This window comes from Pelophylax lessonae (genome assembly GCF_965119305.1).
Source record: "Pelophylax lessonae genome assembly, chromosome: 5".
In the NCBI taxonomy this organism is placed as follows: domain Eukaryota; kingdom Metazoa; phylum Chordata; class Amphibia; order Anura; family Ranidae; genus Pelophylax; species Pelophylax lessonae.
Window position 1 is genome coordinate 488,639,967 of NC_138772.1, and position 17,733 is coordinate 488,657,699.

Sequence of the window (17,733 nt, forward strand, 5' to 3'; positions counted from 1 at the left end):
AGCATTATAATGTGCATAGTTTTAAAATGGAATGGTATTAGCATATCCACAATTTAGGGATACTGATAATACTAAGGTGCCTTGTAAACCCAGAGTCAACTATTGCACCTCCTTAAAAGTCAAACAGAATATGAACTAAAAAGTGAAGACAAAAATAAGAAACCTTTGTGGGAATTAAAACGGGAAACTAACGATCAATAGAAGCAGTCACAGTTTTCTGGCATCTCACACCTTCTAGTGCAATGAAGGATAGACATGCTACAGTAAGCTTAAAAACTATTGCTTTGTCAGTCATACAAGAACTTACCTAAGGAAATAGAATTTGATAAATATTAGCTAACTTTATGTACTACAATGGTTAGTAGATCAGGTGTTTTTTTTCTATTTTGAGTCAGGTACACAACACCCCAACCTAACTTAGTTAATTACAAATCAGGCACCATATAAAAATCGCCAAAATAAAGCCACTTTTACCAGGTAGTAAGAAAAAGCTTTGTAGGCGGTACTAGTAGCAAATTATCGTAATTAATAACACGCACACTGTCCTGGCAGCGCTACCGTCAGCGCTAAACAAGAAAACCTGCATTCAACCATCTACTCCAGTGCAAAACAACAACAATTACAGGAATCAGTGTCCTCGTAAAAGTCTCAGTCACCGCCGCTGTTGCTTCACAGACCGCATTTCCATTCGGCTAATCAGACTCAGACTCGCGTCCATCATGGAGTGAAGGCGACTTGCCATCACGGCTTTCATCAGTGATGCGCCACTAACTTTTCAGCAGAGTGATACAAGCTCTACTGGGTACATTCACTGGACAGGAGCTGAGGATTGAGGCAGAGCAATGTCGCTTAACCGGCTAACTTCCATCTGCCAGGTAGGTAGCTTTTTGTTAGACAGGTGGCGCCTGGCATGCTTGGTCAGGTGGTCACTGCGCATAAAGCGCCGGTCGCATTTTGGACATGCAAACTTCTTTTCTCCTGTATGTGTGCGACGGTGTCGGGACAGTTCATCAGAGCGTGCAAACTTTCTTTCACAGCCTTCCCAACTACAATTGAAGGGTTTCTCTCCTGTATACAAGAAACACAATAGAAAAAAAAAAAAAAAATGATAAAAATGATCACGTAAGTATTACCGTTCAAACCTGATATAACAAAGCACATTCAATGACAAAAGCAAAAGACTATATTCCTGCCAGGCACTCCGTTATTGCGGATATAATCAAATCTTAATGCAACGGTTAACCCTTCCCCACCAGTGTAAGGCTCCTTTCACACGGTCCGCCTCTGTTGGCGGACTCCGTGCTGCTCAGCGGGGGATCATACACAGATCTCCGCTGAGCTGGCAGGTGACAGCTCCCTCTCCGCTCTGTGTGCGGAGAGGGATTTGTCAGAGCCCCGCTGCTCTTTATGTGGAATCGGATGAGAGCGGACTGCCTGTCCGCTCTCATCCAATCCGATCCCCTGGACGGATGGAAAATAGGGTTTCCATCCGTCCGGATTTCATGGACAGGATCGGATGTGGATGGCAGCGGGTATGTCTCCGCTGACATCCGCTACCCCATAGGGATGCATGGAGGATCAAATGAGATCCGCCTAAAAAACTGACAGGCGGATCTGATCAGATCGTTCTAGGGAAAGGACCCTAAGGCACATATGCATCTGCTCCATGGGTGGGCCTTAAATGTCGGCTTAATGCATATATGCATTAGTCATCTGCATGGCTTTGTGCTAAGCACGTGCTCCCAGCACAGAGATCTGAGCGGTCATTGACAGATCAGGAATCGGTAGGTAGGGCTTCCAAATTTTATATCTGACATTTCAATATCACATCATTAATGCTTCACTTTAACCCCTTGGCACCAGCTCCCGTCGGCCCCCTTTAAGGGGCTCTGGAAGACTGAAGGTGGAAGCAGGTTTCCTGATCATTTAACTGCTGTGATTGGCTGTTGCAGCCACGTTATCAAGAGATCTGCCTTCACCTCCAGTCTTCCAGAGCCCCTTAAAAAGGACCGATATAAAATAACGTTTAGTAGTAGAAACTGAGAAAAAAAAAAAAAAAAATTACTAGGGTTGATTTACTACAACTGGAGAGTGCAAAATCTGGTGACTTCTAATCTTCTAACATCAGCTTGTTCAATTAAGCTTGGACAAGAAAGCCTGTGAGCCGGTTGGTTTTCTATGCAGAGCTGCACCAGATTTTGCGCTCTCCAGTTTCAGTAAATCAACCTCACCGTGTCTTTGAAATACAGCAACTAGGAGAAAATTCATAATAGTGGAAAACAACAGCTTGATAATAATTGGTTACTAAAGGCAATACAGACTGCGCCTCAGAAAGTTTCTACCAAGGTTTCGAAGGAATAAAGGTCTACCAGTTATTCACGTACCAGTGTGTGTTCGCATGTGGGCTTTCAGGTGAGAGCTCTTAAAGTACGTCTTTCCACACCCAGGCTGGTTGCAAACATGGCTTCTTATGCGGGATGCATCCATAGGTGAGGGAAACTTTGCCTCTGAAGCAGAAACTCCTGGTGCTGGTGCTATTGGTGACAATCTGGTGCCGCTGGCCAACATAGTCTTTGTATTTTGCATTACTGGCTGAGGCATCACAAACATCACAGTCCCTTTAGGCACCTGAGCTCCCATGTAGAAGAGGGGCTGCATGACTGCTGGGGTCTGGGCGGGGGTGCTTGCCACCACTGTTGTCATCACTGAATTGCTTGAAGAAAAGGGGACCATTTGACAAAGGACTGGCACCTGCTGCAATGCATTTGGCGTTACTGGTGTGGACATCAACAGTGGGGGTGATGGGATCTGCACTGGAATAACACAGGTATCAGTGGAATTGGGCTTGCCATTAAAGGCCTGAAAAGGAACACTGCTGTGGTTACTGTTTGCAGGCAAGAGGGAAGGAGGAACCTGCGTTTCAGCCTTGATGTTCTCAGGAGAAACGTTTTCAGCAGACTGTACAACAGAACTTTGCTGCCGATTGCTAATGCCTGTGTCATGACCATCACAATTCTTTGGTGTAAACGGATGTTGATTGCAGAACTCTGCGTCCGCAGTATGGCGGATAACACTCGTTGCCTGGGCTCTTTGATGGTTCGGTGCACTGTAAGCGGAATTAGCTAGGGTAGTGCTGGTGACTGGCTTGCACTTCTCTATACTCAGAGACACTGGATTGATGCTTGGGGAATGTGACATTTCAAATTCGGAAGGGCTGTACGGTGGGGTCAGACACTGGAAACATGAAAATGAAAGGCTTGGTTAGTTCATGGCTGTACGTTTTTTACAAGTCAAGCTCATATAAAAAGGTTAAAAGACTCTAAGGGATATTTAATTAAAGAAATACAAAAAGGAAAAGAAAGAAGAAAGAAAAGGAAAAAGGGTGTCTCCTAGCATGCCAAATTTTTTAAATGGTTGTAAACCTCTGATATGAAATATGAACAAAGCATATCTATCTATATTGTGTCTCAGTCCAGAGCACCAACTGTCAATTCTCTCTGCTGCCTTGTGCCTCTGCCATCAGCATGAATCACTTCTGACAAGTTTTCCTGACACCAAGAGAAAAAAAAAAATGAAAGGGGAGGAAAGCTTCAGCACACAGCCTGTGATTGACAGCCTCAGTTTTGTTCCTGTGTGAAGGGGAGTGTGTCACTTCCCCTCCAAATCAGGGCTCAGAGCTCTCCTCACTGAGCTCTGAAGAGTGCCACTTTAGCTTGCAACCCCCTGCTTTTCAGAGATTAGAGATGCGGTGGTAATTCTGCACTGTCACTGGATGTAGAGAAGGGCAGCAGATAAACAAGTAGGGATGCACCGATCCGATATTAGGATCGGATATCGGTGCCGATACTGCCGAAATAGCTGGATCGGTAAAATTAACCGATCCACGGGCCGATCCGGTTTTGCTGAGTCCCGGCTCAGCCGTCCCTTACTTACACGGAGCCGCCGATCCACGGGCCGATCCAGTTTTGCCGAGTCCTGGCTCAGCCATCCCTTACTTGGTGTAGTGGTAGTATGGGATGGGAGCCGCTACTTCCTGTATAGGTCCGGCTCACAGGCGGAGTGATATCAGATGCACTCCGCCTGTGAATGGAGGAGCCGTACACATGAAGCAGTGGCTTTGCCCTGTACTGCAGCCGCATGCATATTGTGTATTGCCTCGTACACACGCATCGATAGTTGGCCGTGAATTTTCGGCCAACGTCTGATCTTCGGCTTGTTAGTATGATGCTTTCGACAATCGACTCCGACTTTTCGGCCGAACAAAATCTGGCGTGCAGACTATAAAATTTTAGTTGGCCGTCAATAGAACGGCCGATTTTCCGTCAGTCAGTACAGATTTCAGCAGACAAAAATCTGATGAGCAAGACTGGGCATGCTCAGAGAAGAAAAAACACTTAACCAGCACATGACATCACTTCTGAAGTTGGTTTTTGTTGGCCGAGAAAATTTGTGTGCAGTCTAGAGCACATTTCAACCAACACTGGACAAAAGTCGACCGATCGGTCGGCCGATAATCGTTGCGTGTGTACGAGGCATAGGTGTGTAGTTCCGGATCGGTATCGGCAGATACACAATGCCAGGTATCGAGACTAGAAAAGTCGGATCGGTGCACCCCTATAAACAAGTACAACTTCTGTAGGAGGATTTGTTTTGGATCTATATTCCCTGGCCAAGACACTTCACTGGGTACATGTAAGGGTTTACAACCACTTTAAGGGACCACTGTTTGGGCAATTTTCTCATATTTCTATCCCCCGCACACGGAGTCTTGTGCCTCCTGCTGCAGTCTTTAAGTGTCAGTGAACCCATAAAAATATATTTATTAATTCAATCTACACAAGCACCCTGAAAACGTTTTAATAAGAATGAATTTACCTGATGTCAACTATTGGCATGTTTAGGAAATGTGTAAGCACTGCCATTTGGTGCTTCATATACAGTAGCTTGACGTTCCTTATACTTTAAATAGATTAAAAATTAAATACTGAGAGAAGTCGTCTACTCTGACTATTGGCTATACATACACGTTAAAATTGCAAAGCGTTGGAAAATACATTGAAGAGCTTTCATGTACTTTAAAGAACAGACCAAAATAAGACACTACACATAAAAATAAGACATTGCATGACAAGTCCCACTTACAAAAGCTGGTATGGTGTTGAAGTCAGCGGAGATTGTGTTGTCTTCATTCTCGGAGAGATCAGACGCTGGGGTGATCGGTCTTAGATCAATGAAGCTTTTGGGCTCAGTCTTCCATCGGCTGCTCATGTACATGAGAGCTTCCACGGCCTCCACATCACTTTTCTCTGCTGTGGACTTCCAGGGAGACCCCCCAAATTGCTGAAAACCACATATGTCCATTCTGTCCATCTAAGGAAACAAAAAAACATCCACGTTATTTCACTTCCTGGTACTTCCTTGCAAACAATAACCACTTGCTGACTAGCCGCCCAACTTTTACTGCGGCAGGCCTGTTCTGTCCCGTGAAACAACATACCTGTATGTCGCTTTGTTAGACAGCTGGTGCGCCGCTTGGCCACAGGGAGAGCCAATCAGCGGGTCTGGCAGACACCCTCAATCAATCCCCATGGAGACACAATGGCAGTCTGCCGATGTAAAAACAAGGCAGACCGATGTTCTGTCAGTGATGAACACAGGGATCCTGTGTTCCTCCTATTTAGGAACATAGGTCTCTGTTCATCCAGCAAGCCCATACCCCACACAATTAGAAAGCACCCCCTAGGGACACACTTAACCCTTTGATCGCCCCTGGTGTTAACCCCTTCCCTGCCAGTGTCATTAGTACAGTAACAGCGCATATTTTTAGCACCGATTACTGTAGTAATGTCACTGGTCCCCCCAAAAGCGTCAGTTAGGTGTTCGATCTGTCCGCTGCAATCCTGCTAAAAATCGCAGATCACCGCCATTACTAGTAAAATAAATAAATAAAAATGACAAATCTTTTCCCTGGTTTGTAGACGGGATAACTTTTGCGCAAACCAATCAATACACACAGAAGCTCAAAATACTGTAGCTGCTGGCTTTTATAAGGGACACTTACCTGTCCAGGATCCCGCGATGTCGGCACCCCTAGCTGATTCGTCAGTTGGCTTCGGGTGCAGGTGCCGGTATCTGTAGTAAGGGAAACAGGAAGTGAAGCCTTGCGGGTCACGCTGCACTTTCTGAATGGTCCTGCCGTCTTCTGGGACCTCTGTGTCCTAGAAGGCAGCGGTGGGAAGGAGGTCAGGGGTTTTCAAACTAAGGCCCTCCAGTTGGTCAGGAACTACAATTCCCATCATGCCTAGTAATGTCTGTCAATGTCAGAGTTTTACAATGCCTCATGGGATGTGTAGTTCTGCAACAGCTGGAGGGCCGTAGTTTGAGGATCCCTGTTGTAGATCACTGATCTTACCTGGAAGTGGGAGCGGGGACCTGTCAAAACCCAAAAAGTCCCGAATGGGCCAGTGGAGGGGGGGGGGGGGTTGCGAACAAGCAAAGCTTCCCCTTTTGGAAGGAGCTCCACTTTAAAGAGTCCTGAATAGTCAACCATAATACAATTAGAAGATAAAGGCACACCACCATCTTTACGTCAAAACAGGGCAAAGAGGGCTGGGGGCTTATCCACATCCTATTGTCAAATCACTCTATGTGTATGAAGGAGGGGCACCAAAAATCAGCAGAGGTCAGATGGGTAAGGAATCATTTCCAAAATATCCTTCCCTTTACACACAGGGTTCCAGCGGTCAGTGGCAGAGCCAGTTCTTCAGAAAAGTTCTTGGCTACTACTATTGTCTGTATATCGGAATGAGAGAAAGCGGGTGGGGAAGGCGATGGTCCAATTTAAAACCCAATAAATAAAATGTAACCATGCCATGGTGCTGCAATACACCAAAGATGCTGTATGCCACTCTCTTTCCAAATACAAACGCACAGCACAGATCATTCACTTTGGTAGGCGGCAATGGGTTGTGTTGGGGTGCTATGCAATACACACATTGCTGTGTAAATGCAGTGCATAAATGCAACACACAGGGGTTAAAAAAAAAAAAAAAAAACTGCCCTAAATAAAATGCAGGGGTGACATGACTATTAAACAGCCCAGCTTTCTGTGTAGGAAGCAGCAACTTATTTTTATCATGTCAGGGACTCCTGTAGGCGGGCAGCCCTTGTAACCCGAGTACACAGGAATCCCAATGACAGTCCTCTCCCCCTCCTCCATTATCTGATATCCCTTTCATTTGGAGCGACCCTCTGAAAGTACAATTCCCACCCTCCTCCCCATGTCAACAAATGGCTAAAACCTGTGCGGACGGACGGAGGGGGATGCCAGGAAAGGAAGAAAACAGTATGTGAAAACAAAATTCTGATGGCCACTAAAGTGTCAATGTCCTCCTGCAGCATTCACTCAGCTAAAAGAGTCTCTAAACCCAACATAAAAAATAAAAAAAAGGAAAATGTAACTTGTAATGCACAATGTATATATGCGGTGGCAAGAAAGGGGGGCTTTACCACCCAGTCGCAGCGCATATGCAACCAAAGCAGCCTGAGGCTTGCATGCCGCGAGCATGTCATTGACAATTCTCAGTCATGGCTTCTGATCAGGCGCCAACCACCGCAGTCACATGATTCAGAAGTTGCTCGGCTGCGGCTGTAAAAAAAAAAAAAACACCTGTAAGGCAATTGTATAATGTGCTAGTATGCAATGCATGCTAGCACATTATGGAATACTTACCTTAAAATGAAGCTCTCCTGCGGCGCGCTGGGACCACTGACAGGGCTGACATCTTTCCCCAGTCTTTCTTCCAGGCTCGCGCGCTCCGGCTGTGTGATTGGCTGGAGTCGCGATGACATCACTACCCCACATGAGTGTGGGAACCCTCAGTTCTGGTAAGGTATGTCGGACTGTCAGAGCGCACAGATGTCTTCCAAGTCGCACTGACTCTGAAATCCTGCTACTTCAAGTGAATAGCACGATTTCAATGTCGCGATCTGTGTGCCCGGGGTGTGAGAAAGTGACATTCCTCTTTAAAGCAATTGTAAAGTCTTGTGTTCTTTTTTTAAATAATAAACCGGTTATATTTACCTCCTCTGTGCAGTTGGTTTTGCACAGAGCAGCCCGGATACTCCTCTTCTTGGGTTCTCTTCCCCGATCCTGGCCCCTTCCTCCTGTCCTGTGCCCCCACAGTAAGCAGCTTGCTATGGGGGCACCCGAGCCAGGCTGACGCTCTGTGTGTCCATTCTGACACCAGCAGTTCAGCCCCGCCTCCTCTCTCTCCTGATTGGCTGAGGCACACTATTGGCTCCCACTGCTGTCAATCAGGAGGGAGAGTGCTGGACGGCCGAGGGACTTGTGGACATCGCTGGACAGAAAGGGGGCTCAGGTAAGTCTTAGGGGAGGCTGCTACACACAGAAGGCTTTTTATCTTAATGCTGCCTTTACAACTCTTTTAATGGAATGCGGGGGGGGGGGTAATAAGGAGTGAAATGCGTTGACTGAATTCATTTTCATTGTCCTGTGATTTTCAGCCGGTGATCCTGCCAGTAACACACTTCCTGTCCTAGGCTGGTATGCTCAGGGGTTGGGTAAGGAAGGAGACAGCCTCCCCAGTGCAGCGCCCTCATGTAGGGTGTCGCTATGCCAGAGAAGTGGTGGGTATCTAATGCAAGGCGACTTCCTTTGTACTGGGCTGCGACTTTCTGTCTGCTCTGACATAACAGACTCCAACACGCCCACACTCCGCCCTCCTGTGCGCAACCGCCCACCCGCCAGGATGCTAGCCAATGGCCATGAAGTTGCAGCACTCCCTCTATGCAGCAATTGGCAGTCAGGGCACAGAGGAGGGGGGGGGGTAGAGATCTGGCATGCCAGGGCATGCACGGCGTTACATCATGTGATCGCAGCCTGAAAACAAATGCAGTAACCATATCTAATGACTAGTAAGCTGCAATATATAGAAGTAACTTGGGGTTTACATACACTTTAAAACAAATGTCTGTTCAAAGTGTAATAAAGCTACAAATAGAAATGTCAGCTTTGTTTTCTCACACAGTCAAACAATACAGAGGCGCCATTGGTCAGGCCAGAGCTTGAACCCCGCCCACAAAGCCTAGTTTGCCTCGTGTCTCTCATTCCGCCCACCCCCATCACGTAAGCCTTTGTGTTGTTCTCCTCAGCACAGTTACACAAACAAGCGACTGGCTGCCCGCTGCAGCCAATGAGCGAGCGCTGGCGACGCCCATTGGCTGACGAACCCGCGCGCTCCTCTCGGCCATTGGCTGGAGACGCTCTGGGCGTGCACGTGAAGGATGCGTGATCAGCTGCTGCCCTGCAACCCTCAGGAAGCGTGAACTCTGCGAACCGCCGCGCGGCGACCTCTCACCTACTTACTGCTCCTCACATAACACACGTATACCCCGCCCACTACACCACCACTGCCCGCCCCCCACGTGACGTCATCACACACACACTGCGCTCCAATCACAAAGACGGGAATCATAGAGGAGCGATGATACAGACCACATAGGAACTGCAACAGGGCAGGAATGGCCGTGCATGCTGGGATTTGTAGTCCTGGAGGATCCCAGGTTATCATAGACTACAAACATCCAGATCTGTCCCCATCTGTACTCAGCAAAGCCCCACCAGTGCCCCTCGCCCAAATAGGTGGGCAGCACAGACCTATAGACAGTATACAATACACCTCCTGAGCAAACAGTCCCACCACAGGGACTACAAGTATCAGCATGCCCTGACAATGAGAGTCAGGGACCCCCCCCTACACAGTACATATTATATATCCCATCACATGAACTACAAGTATCAGCATGCCCCGACAATGAGAGCCAGGACCCCCCCCCCTACACAGTACATATAATACATCCCATCACATGAACTACAAGTATCAGCATGCCCCGACAATGAGAGCCAGGACCCCCCCCCCTACACAGTACATATAATACATCCCATCACATGAACTACAAGTATCAGCATGCCCTGACAATGGGAGTCAGGACCCCCCCTACACAGTACATATAATACATCCCATCACATGAACTACAAGTATCAGCATGCCCTGACAATGAGAGCCAGGACCCCCCCCCCCTTACACAGTACATATTATACATCCCATCACAGGAACTACAAGTATCAGCATGCCCTGACAATGAGAGCCAGGACCCCCCCCCCTTACACAGTACATATTATACATCCCATCACAGGAACTACAAGTATCAGCATGCCCTGACAATGAGAGCCAGGACCCCCCCCCTACAGATACCCACCTATACATCACATATTATACATCTGATCACAGGAACTACAAGTATCAGCATGCCCTGACAATGAGAGCCAGGACCCCCCCCCTACAGATACCCACCTATTCAGTACATATAATAAATCCCACCACAGGAACTACAAGTATCAGCATGCCCTGACAATGGGAGTCAGGACCCCTCTACAGATACCCACCTATAAAGTACATATAATACATCCCATCACAGGAACTACAAGTATCAGCATGCCCTGACAATGAGAGTCAGGACCCCCCCCCTTACAGATACCCACCTATACAGTACATATGATCGCAGGAACTACAAGTATCAGCATGCCCTGACAATGAGAGCCAGGACCCCCCCCCCCTACAGATACCCACCTATACAGTACATATAATAAATCCCACCACAGGAACTACAAGTATCAGCATGCCCTGACAATGGGAGTCAGGACCCCCCTCCCCCTACAGATACCCACCTATATACTACAGTACATATGATACATCCCATCACAGGAACTACAAGTGTCAGCATGTCCTGACAACAAGAGCCAGAACACCCCCTACAGATACTCACCTATACAGTACATATTATACATCTGATCGCAGGAACTACAAGTATCAGCATGCCCTGACAGGCTGACAATGAGAGTCAGGACTGCCCCCTATACATTATATAGATATCATACATCCCAACTACAAATATCATGTCAATGACTGCTAGGAATGTCCCCCCCCCTACAGACACATCTCATCCGAGGAACTACAAGTCCCATCATGTCCTGGCAATGGCTTGCAGATAGATATAGATATATATATATATATACACACACACACACACAATCCTGATAAGCGCTGTGGGTGGGATAGTATGGAGAGGTTGTCATGCATAGTGTTCGCTCACCGTGCTGTAGCTGATCATGTCCCTGTATGTATGTATGTATGTATGTATGCTGTCTGTCTGTCTGCTCTCTCCTGGTCTCTGGCTTGCAGTCACAGTGCTCTTCTCTCACACACTTCTCTGCTTATCTCCTCCGCTCTCTCAGCACTCCAGCTGCTCCATTCAGATAGTACTAAAGCTCACAGAACGTAGCCGTGGGCGGGGAGAACGGCGTCCAATCAGCCACAAAGGTGTGCGGCGAAGCGGCCAATCGGAGGCGAGCGAGCGCGTGATCAGCTGCTGCTAAGCGGCGTGGTAGAGCGGGAGTGAGTGCGTGGTCCCCCGTCCCCGGCCTGGGAAGTCCCATAGTGATGCAGCATCCCCGGCATCCTCAGTCACTCCGGAGAGGAGGGGGAGGGGAGGGAGCGTGACTAATTGTCACGTCTCAATCCAGCTCCCCCCCCCTCCTACCTATCAGAGACCACAGAATGAAGAGCCAGGACTGGAGATTACCAGCATGGTCCCCCCACCCAGCCTTTGTTCCCTCATGGGTGTCACACTGAGGGTGACTTCTATTGGTAGAGAAATAAACAGCTGCATTGTATTCTCCTGTGTGACCTTTCACCCACTTCCCTCTTCTAGGAACCATGGAGAAGAAATCAGAACACCCTTCCTGCCTAGGTGTGCGCTATTCCATTCCTCACCTGTACTGGTCCCAGTCCACTTGTCACCAGCAGGACACGGTGCAATAGGTGGTCATACGGTCAGTAATAGGTTGTGCGAAGCGTCAGCTTTATAAAGCTATAATATATATATATACAGATAGACGCTAAATTATTATTATATAGGATTTATATAGCGCGGACAGTTTACGCAGCGCTTTACAACTAGAGGGTAGACAGTACAAATACAATACACTTTAACCACTTGCCGACCGCCGCACGACTATCTATGTCGGCGGTCAGCCCCTCACAGGCAAACTAACGTAGGGCTACGTTGCTTGCTTGTGAGGGTCTAGGGAGCGAGCGCGCGCCCCCCGGGGCGCGCTCCCGCTCCCGCGCGGTCACGGACCCCCCCGCGCGTGTGACCAGCGGACTCGATGTCCGCCGGCCACTCGGCGATCGGCGGGGGAGAGGGAGAATGTCAGGCAGCTTGTGTAAACAAACTGCCTGTCATTCTCCTCGCTGCAAAGACACTGATAAAACGGATCTGGTATGTAGATCCGTTGATCAGTGTCCTTACAGCTAGAGCCACAGCCAATCACAGTAGAAACCACGCCCCTAGGGACACACACAGCCCCTCCCTTCCAAATAAAGTTAACCCCTTCACTACCAGTGTATTTTTACAGTAACAGTGCATATGTATAGCACTGATTACTGTAGAAATGTCACTGGTAACCCCAAAAGTGTCAAAAATGTCAGTCAAGGGTCCGATCTGTCCGCCGCAATGTCGCAGTACCGCAAAAAAAATCGCAGATCGCCGCCATTACGCGTTAAAAAAAAAAACAACAAAAATGACAAAAATCTTTCCCTTTGTTAGTAAACGCGATAACTTTTGCGCAAACCAATCAAAATACGCTTTTTGCGATTTTTTTTACCAAACATAGGTAGCATAAAATAAATTGGCCGAAAATTTTTAAAAATTTTGATTTTTACATTTTTTTTTGGGGGAATTTCATATAAAAAAAAGTGAAAAATATTGTTATTTTTGCAAAATTGACGCTCTTTTTTTGTTTATAGCGCGTGATCAAAAAATCGCACAGGTGATCAAATACCACCAAAAGAAAGCTCTGTTTGTGGGAAAAAAAGGACGTCAAATTCGTTTAGGTACAGCGTCGCACGACCGCGCAATTGTGCGTTAAATTCACGCAGTGCCGAATCGCAAAATACCCCCTGGTCGGAATGGGGGTAAAATCTTCCGGGGCTTAAGTGGTTAATACATTAGGAATCAGAGGATGAATTTGTATTTCTGTCTATGCAGTCCTGAGTTTTACACAGTTCTGCCAGACAGGAGAGCCAGTTTATCTCAGCTGCAGTTCAGTAACATGCACAGGCTTTAGGTGGTAATACCAGGAGCTGCAGACGTCATCCCGCTACCGTTTTGTAAGAGCTGACGGTCACCACTCTTGTAAAAGCAATCCTAGCGGCTAACAAGCCCCTGGATTGCTTTTACAAGTAGCAGGAAGGGGCAGATTTACCGGGATCTCCCCTCCTACCAGGAGTCCTGATCAACCTGCTGGTGTCATAAAATTTTCCTAGATCCATGAAAATTCCGGACCTCGTTACGTCCGGTTAGGCCGCGTCATGAAACAGTTGGTGTCAGTCACCAGTGCGCATGCGCAGAAGACATTTTCGATGGTGGAGAAAAATTATAAGATAGAGCGGACAGCTGACTGAGAGGAGGCGGGACAGAGTTGCAGCCGCATCATCGAGTCCGAACAGGGGGCGGGACGGGACGGATGGGAGAGCTGAGAGTAGGCGGGACGGAGGTCGAGGAGAATTGTAAACATGTAGAGCTGATTTAGAGGAGGCGGGGCGGGAGGGTAGAACTGAGAGGCGGGAAGGAGGTGCGGCGCGGCCATGTCATTAATGCAGGGCTTCTAGCCATTAAAAGCGGCTCCTTCTGTACTAATATATATATACACACAATTCTTCTCAACCTCCGTCTACCTCCCCTCAGCTCTCCCATCCGCCCACCCCGCCCCCTGTAAGGAATCAATGACGCAGATCAACTCTGTCCCACCTCAGCCCCGCCTCCTCTCAGTCAGCTGTCCGCTCTGTCTTATCTTTCTCGACCCTCCAAAATGTCTTCTGCGCATGCGCACTGGTCTTCTGTGCATGCGCAGCTCTCCCATCCGCCTTGCTCCGCCCCCTGTAATGAATCGATGACGCGGCGGCAACTCCATCCCACCTCAGCCCCGCCTCCTCTCAGTCAGCTGTCCGCTCTGTCTTATTTTTCTTGACCCTCCAAAATGTCTTCTGCGCACGCGCACTGGTCTTCTGTGCATGCGCAGCTCTCCCATCCGCCCTGCTCCGCCCCCTGTAATGAATCGATGATGCGGCGCCAACTCCATCCCACCTCAGCCCCGCCTCCTCTCAGTCAGCTGTCCGCTCTGTCTTATAATTTTTCTCGACCCTCCAAAATGTCTTCTGGGTATGCGCACTGGTCACTCGCACCAGCTGTTTCATGACGTCGTCTATCCGGAAGTGACGAGGTCCGGAATTTTCATGGATCCGGGAAAGTTTTAAAACACTGTCACTTCCACCGGCTGACCACAGAGCCGAACTGAGACTGGATCAGCTTTATTGGGCGCTGTGATATAATAACCTGGAAGCGATGACCTGACATCACTTCCGGTTTCCCTGGATGTAAACGGCACCATTTTGGAAAATGAAAAGCATTTGATAATACAAAGAACAACCATGCCGAAGGGACTTAAAGAGACACATTAAAACTGATAATAAAAATTACATGATTATAAAGATTCAAAACGTAAGAAGTTGAATACCTCAACAGTGATATATAAAATAGAAATAGTTACAGAAATTTCCAACATTGCACATAATCCAAAAGGGTAGAATTCTTGCACGTTTCTTGACACGTTTCACAAGCCAACACTCGCATCCTCAGGAGAAAAACTCATAGATCTGCAGGGAGATATCAGGTCCTTTAGGTAGAAAAAAAAGGGGGTTAAAGCGTAACTCCACTTTTGTTGAGAAAAAAACACCTTCTGGGTGATCTCTGTACATTGCAAGGATTTTAACAAACTTTGTTGCAGATTCCTACCTTTTGTTATTCTGAAGGAATCCCTGTTTGTTCCTCTGTGCAAAGTGAGTCAAATGGGAGTGGTTTCATAATTATCTATCAGCTGTGGCAGCTGCAGGGATCTAATGAGGAAATCTGCTGGGCCTGCATCCCTTTAGCCGTGTTCCTATTGGGAGTATCTCACCAAAAATGACATTTTTGTTGCAGGAGATGCCTGAAATCTGACTTGCATCTTAGTGCAGACTTCTGGGAAAATTGGTGAGCCAATCACACAAGTAGGAAATGATTTTTCTGGGGTGTGGTCAGTATACACTCTGTGTACAGAACAGCTTCAGGTAGCCATATTGCATTTTCAAAGAATTACAGCGGCTACAGATTGAAAAGGAAAGGTCATTTTTAAAAACATTCAATTACAATATGATTTGTGATTCAATTGTATACGCTATATGGTTTTTTCTTTATTTACTATTTTTTCCCCCACTGGAGCTACCCTTTAAGGAAGATGGGTGAGGTAAGGGAAAAACAGGGGTAAGAAGAGTCCATGGGTATTCTTACAATTCAAAAAAAAAAAAAAAAAATCCAGGAACAACACCTATAGAGTATTGGTCCAATCAGGGACACTGTTAGAAATGATGGGATTTCTGTTCCCACCCCCTGGGCCCCTCTGTTGACCTGAAGGGGCCTAGGGAAATATAATTTGAGTCCTGGTAAGCAAGTAAGAGCGAGGGTGTGGTCTAGTAAAATACATTTATTAATTTAGCCACAAATTAACAATAAAAGTGCACTGGGCCCCCCTGTTTAGCTGATGGGGCCTGGGCCCAGTACAACAAGACCAGTTGTACTGCCTTATCAGTAGGCCTGGGTCTAATCAGCAAAAAATGGCGACATGACCCCCCACAAGCAGAACACATGATGGGGAAGAAGGGGATTGTGAAGGAAGCCAACTAGTCCACACCGACCTTTCCGGGAGTTGTGAAAATGGGGAAACAAGGCCAGCAAGAAAAAAAATGATGACAGAAGCCTCGTGGAAGATGGGGGCTGAGTTGCCAACAAGCTACAGCAAAAAGAAAAGAAAAATTTCCTGTTGGCTAAATTTTATAACAGAACTAAGAAAAACATTTCATTTTTTTCAAAATTTTGCAAAAATTTTGCAAAAAAAAAAACAGTGGCGATTAAATACCCCCAAAAGAAAGCTCAATTTGTGTGAAAAAAATGATAAAAATGTCATATTTGTACAGTTCTGCATATGAAGGAAGGAAAAGGGTGGCACACCCCAGTGAAGTCAAAATCTTAGAAGTTCTTTATTGTCAGACAAAAATATAGAAACAGAGTTAACGTGTTTCACACAAATCACTCGTGCTCAGGGCTGTCTTTAACACGGGTCAAAAGGGGCAGCTGCCCCGGCCCAGTCATTGTTGTGGGGCCCAAAGCACCAGTCCATTGAGCCCGCACTGTCTGCAAATAGGTAATAAGTGGATTTTGGAGGGACCAAGAAAATATTTGCCCAGGGTCCAATCAATATTAAAGATGGCCCCTGCTCGTGCTTACTCATAACACACATAGCCCAGACCTCAGCTATTTAAGTGTGCACCCAACAGGAAATGCACTTATAATTGCTGAGGCAATTACCGGGCAGTGCATGACAAATAGACACAGGTGGTTAAAATCATTAATATGTAAACTAACAACTATAAAAGAAAAAGAAAAGAAGATATGAGAAAAAAAGGAACATATGGACAAAGTATTACCATAAAGTACATGTGCATATAAACGATCATAGCTCCATATAAATCATAAAAATCCACAACACATGTACCAAACTCCATATAATGAACTGCCATGCCATGGGGAAAAAAAAGATAGCGTGTCTCATGTATATCCTCATACAACAAATATACAGTGCCTTGCAAAAGTATTCGGCCCCCTTGAACTTTGCGACCTTTTGCCACATTTCAGGCTTCAAACATAAAGATATAAAACTGTAATTTTTTGTGAAGAATCAACAACAAGTGGGACACAGTCATGAAGTGGAACAAAATTTATTGGATATTTCAAACTTTTTTAACAAATAAAAAACTGAAAAATTGGGCGTGCAAAATTATTCAGCCCCCTTAAGTTAATACTTTGTAGCGCCACCTTTTGCTGCGATTACAGCTGTAAGTCGCTTGGGGTATGTCTATTAGTTTTGCACATCGAGAGACTGAAATTGTTGCCCATTCCTCCTTGCAAAACAGCTCGAGCTCAGTGAGGTTGGATGGAGAGCGTTTGTGAACAGCAGTTTTCAGTTCTTTCCACAGATTCTCGATTGGATTCAGGTCTGGACTTTGACTTAGCCATTCTAACACCTGGATATGTTTATTTGTGAACCATTCCATTGTAGATTTTGCTTTATGTTTTGGATCATTATCTTGTTGGAAGACAAATCTTCGTCCCAGTCTCAGGTCTTTTGCAGACTCCATCAGGTTTTCTTCCAGAATGGTCCTGTATTTGGCTCTATCCATCTTCCCATCAATTTTAACCATCTTCCCTGTCCCTGCTGAAGAAAAGCAGGCCCAAACCATGATGTTGCCACCACCATGTTTGACAGTGGGGATGGTGTGTTCAGGGTGATGAGCTGTGTTGCTTTTACGCCAAACATAACGTTTTGCATTGTTGCCAAAAAGTTCGATTTTGGTTTCATCTGACCAGAGCACCTTCTTCCACATGTTTGGTGTGTCTTCCAGGTGGCTTGTGGCAAACTTTAAACAAAACTTTTTATGGATATCTTTAAGAAATGGCTTTCTTCTTGCCACTCTTTCATAAAGGCCAGATTTGTGC

At 46.6% G+C, this 17,733-nt stretch overlaps 1 protein-coding gene across 1 annotated transcript; it reads right to left on the bottom strand.

The window, feature by feature from the left end:
• Window positions 1–739: 739 nt before the first annotated feature.
• Window positions 740–11,200, bottom strand: KLF10 (KLF transcription factor 10). Its single transcript, XM_082259908.1, has 4 exons — window positions 11,176–11,200; window positions 5,143–5,370; window positions 2,385–3,234; window positions 740–1,068 (listed from the first exon to the last, which is right to left on the bottom strand). The coding sequence occupies exons 1-4, from the start codon at window positions 11,191–11,193 to the stop codon at window positions 809–811; spliced, it is 1,356 nt and encodes a 451-aa protein (XP_082116034.1). The 5' UTR covers window positions 11,194–11,200; the 3' UTR covers window positions 740–808.
• Window positions 11,201–17,733: the final 6,533 nt, after the last annotated feature.

Bases quoted from the DNA above. Each gene is read 5' to 3' on its own strand.
- KLF10 (XM_082259908.1), bottom strand. The intron at 3,235-5,142 runs GTAAGTGGGACT...TCATGTTTCCAG, and splicing joins TCAACACCATACCAGCTTTT to TGTCTGACCCCACCGTACAG. The intron at 1,069-2,384 runs GTACGTGAATAA...TCTTGTATACAG, and splicing joins CCACATGCGAACACACACTG to GAGAGAAACCCTTCAATTGT.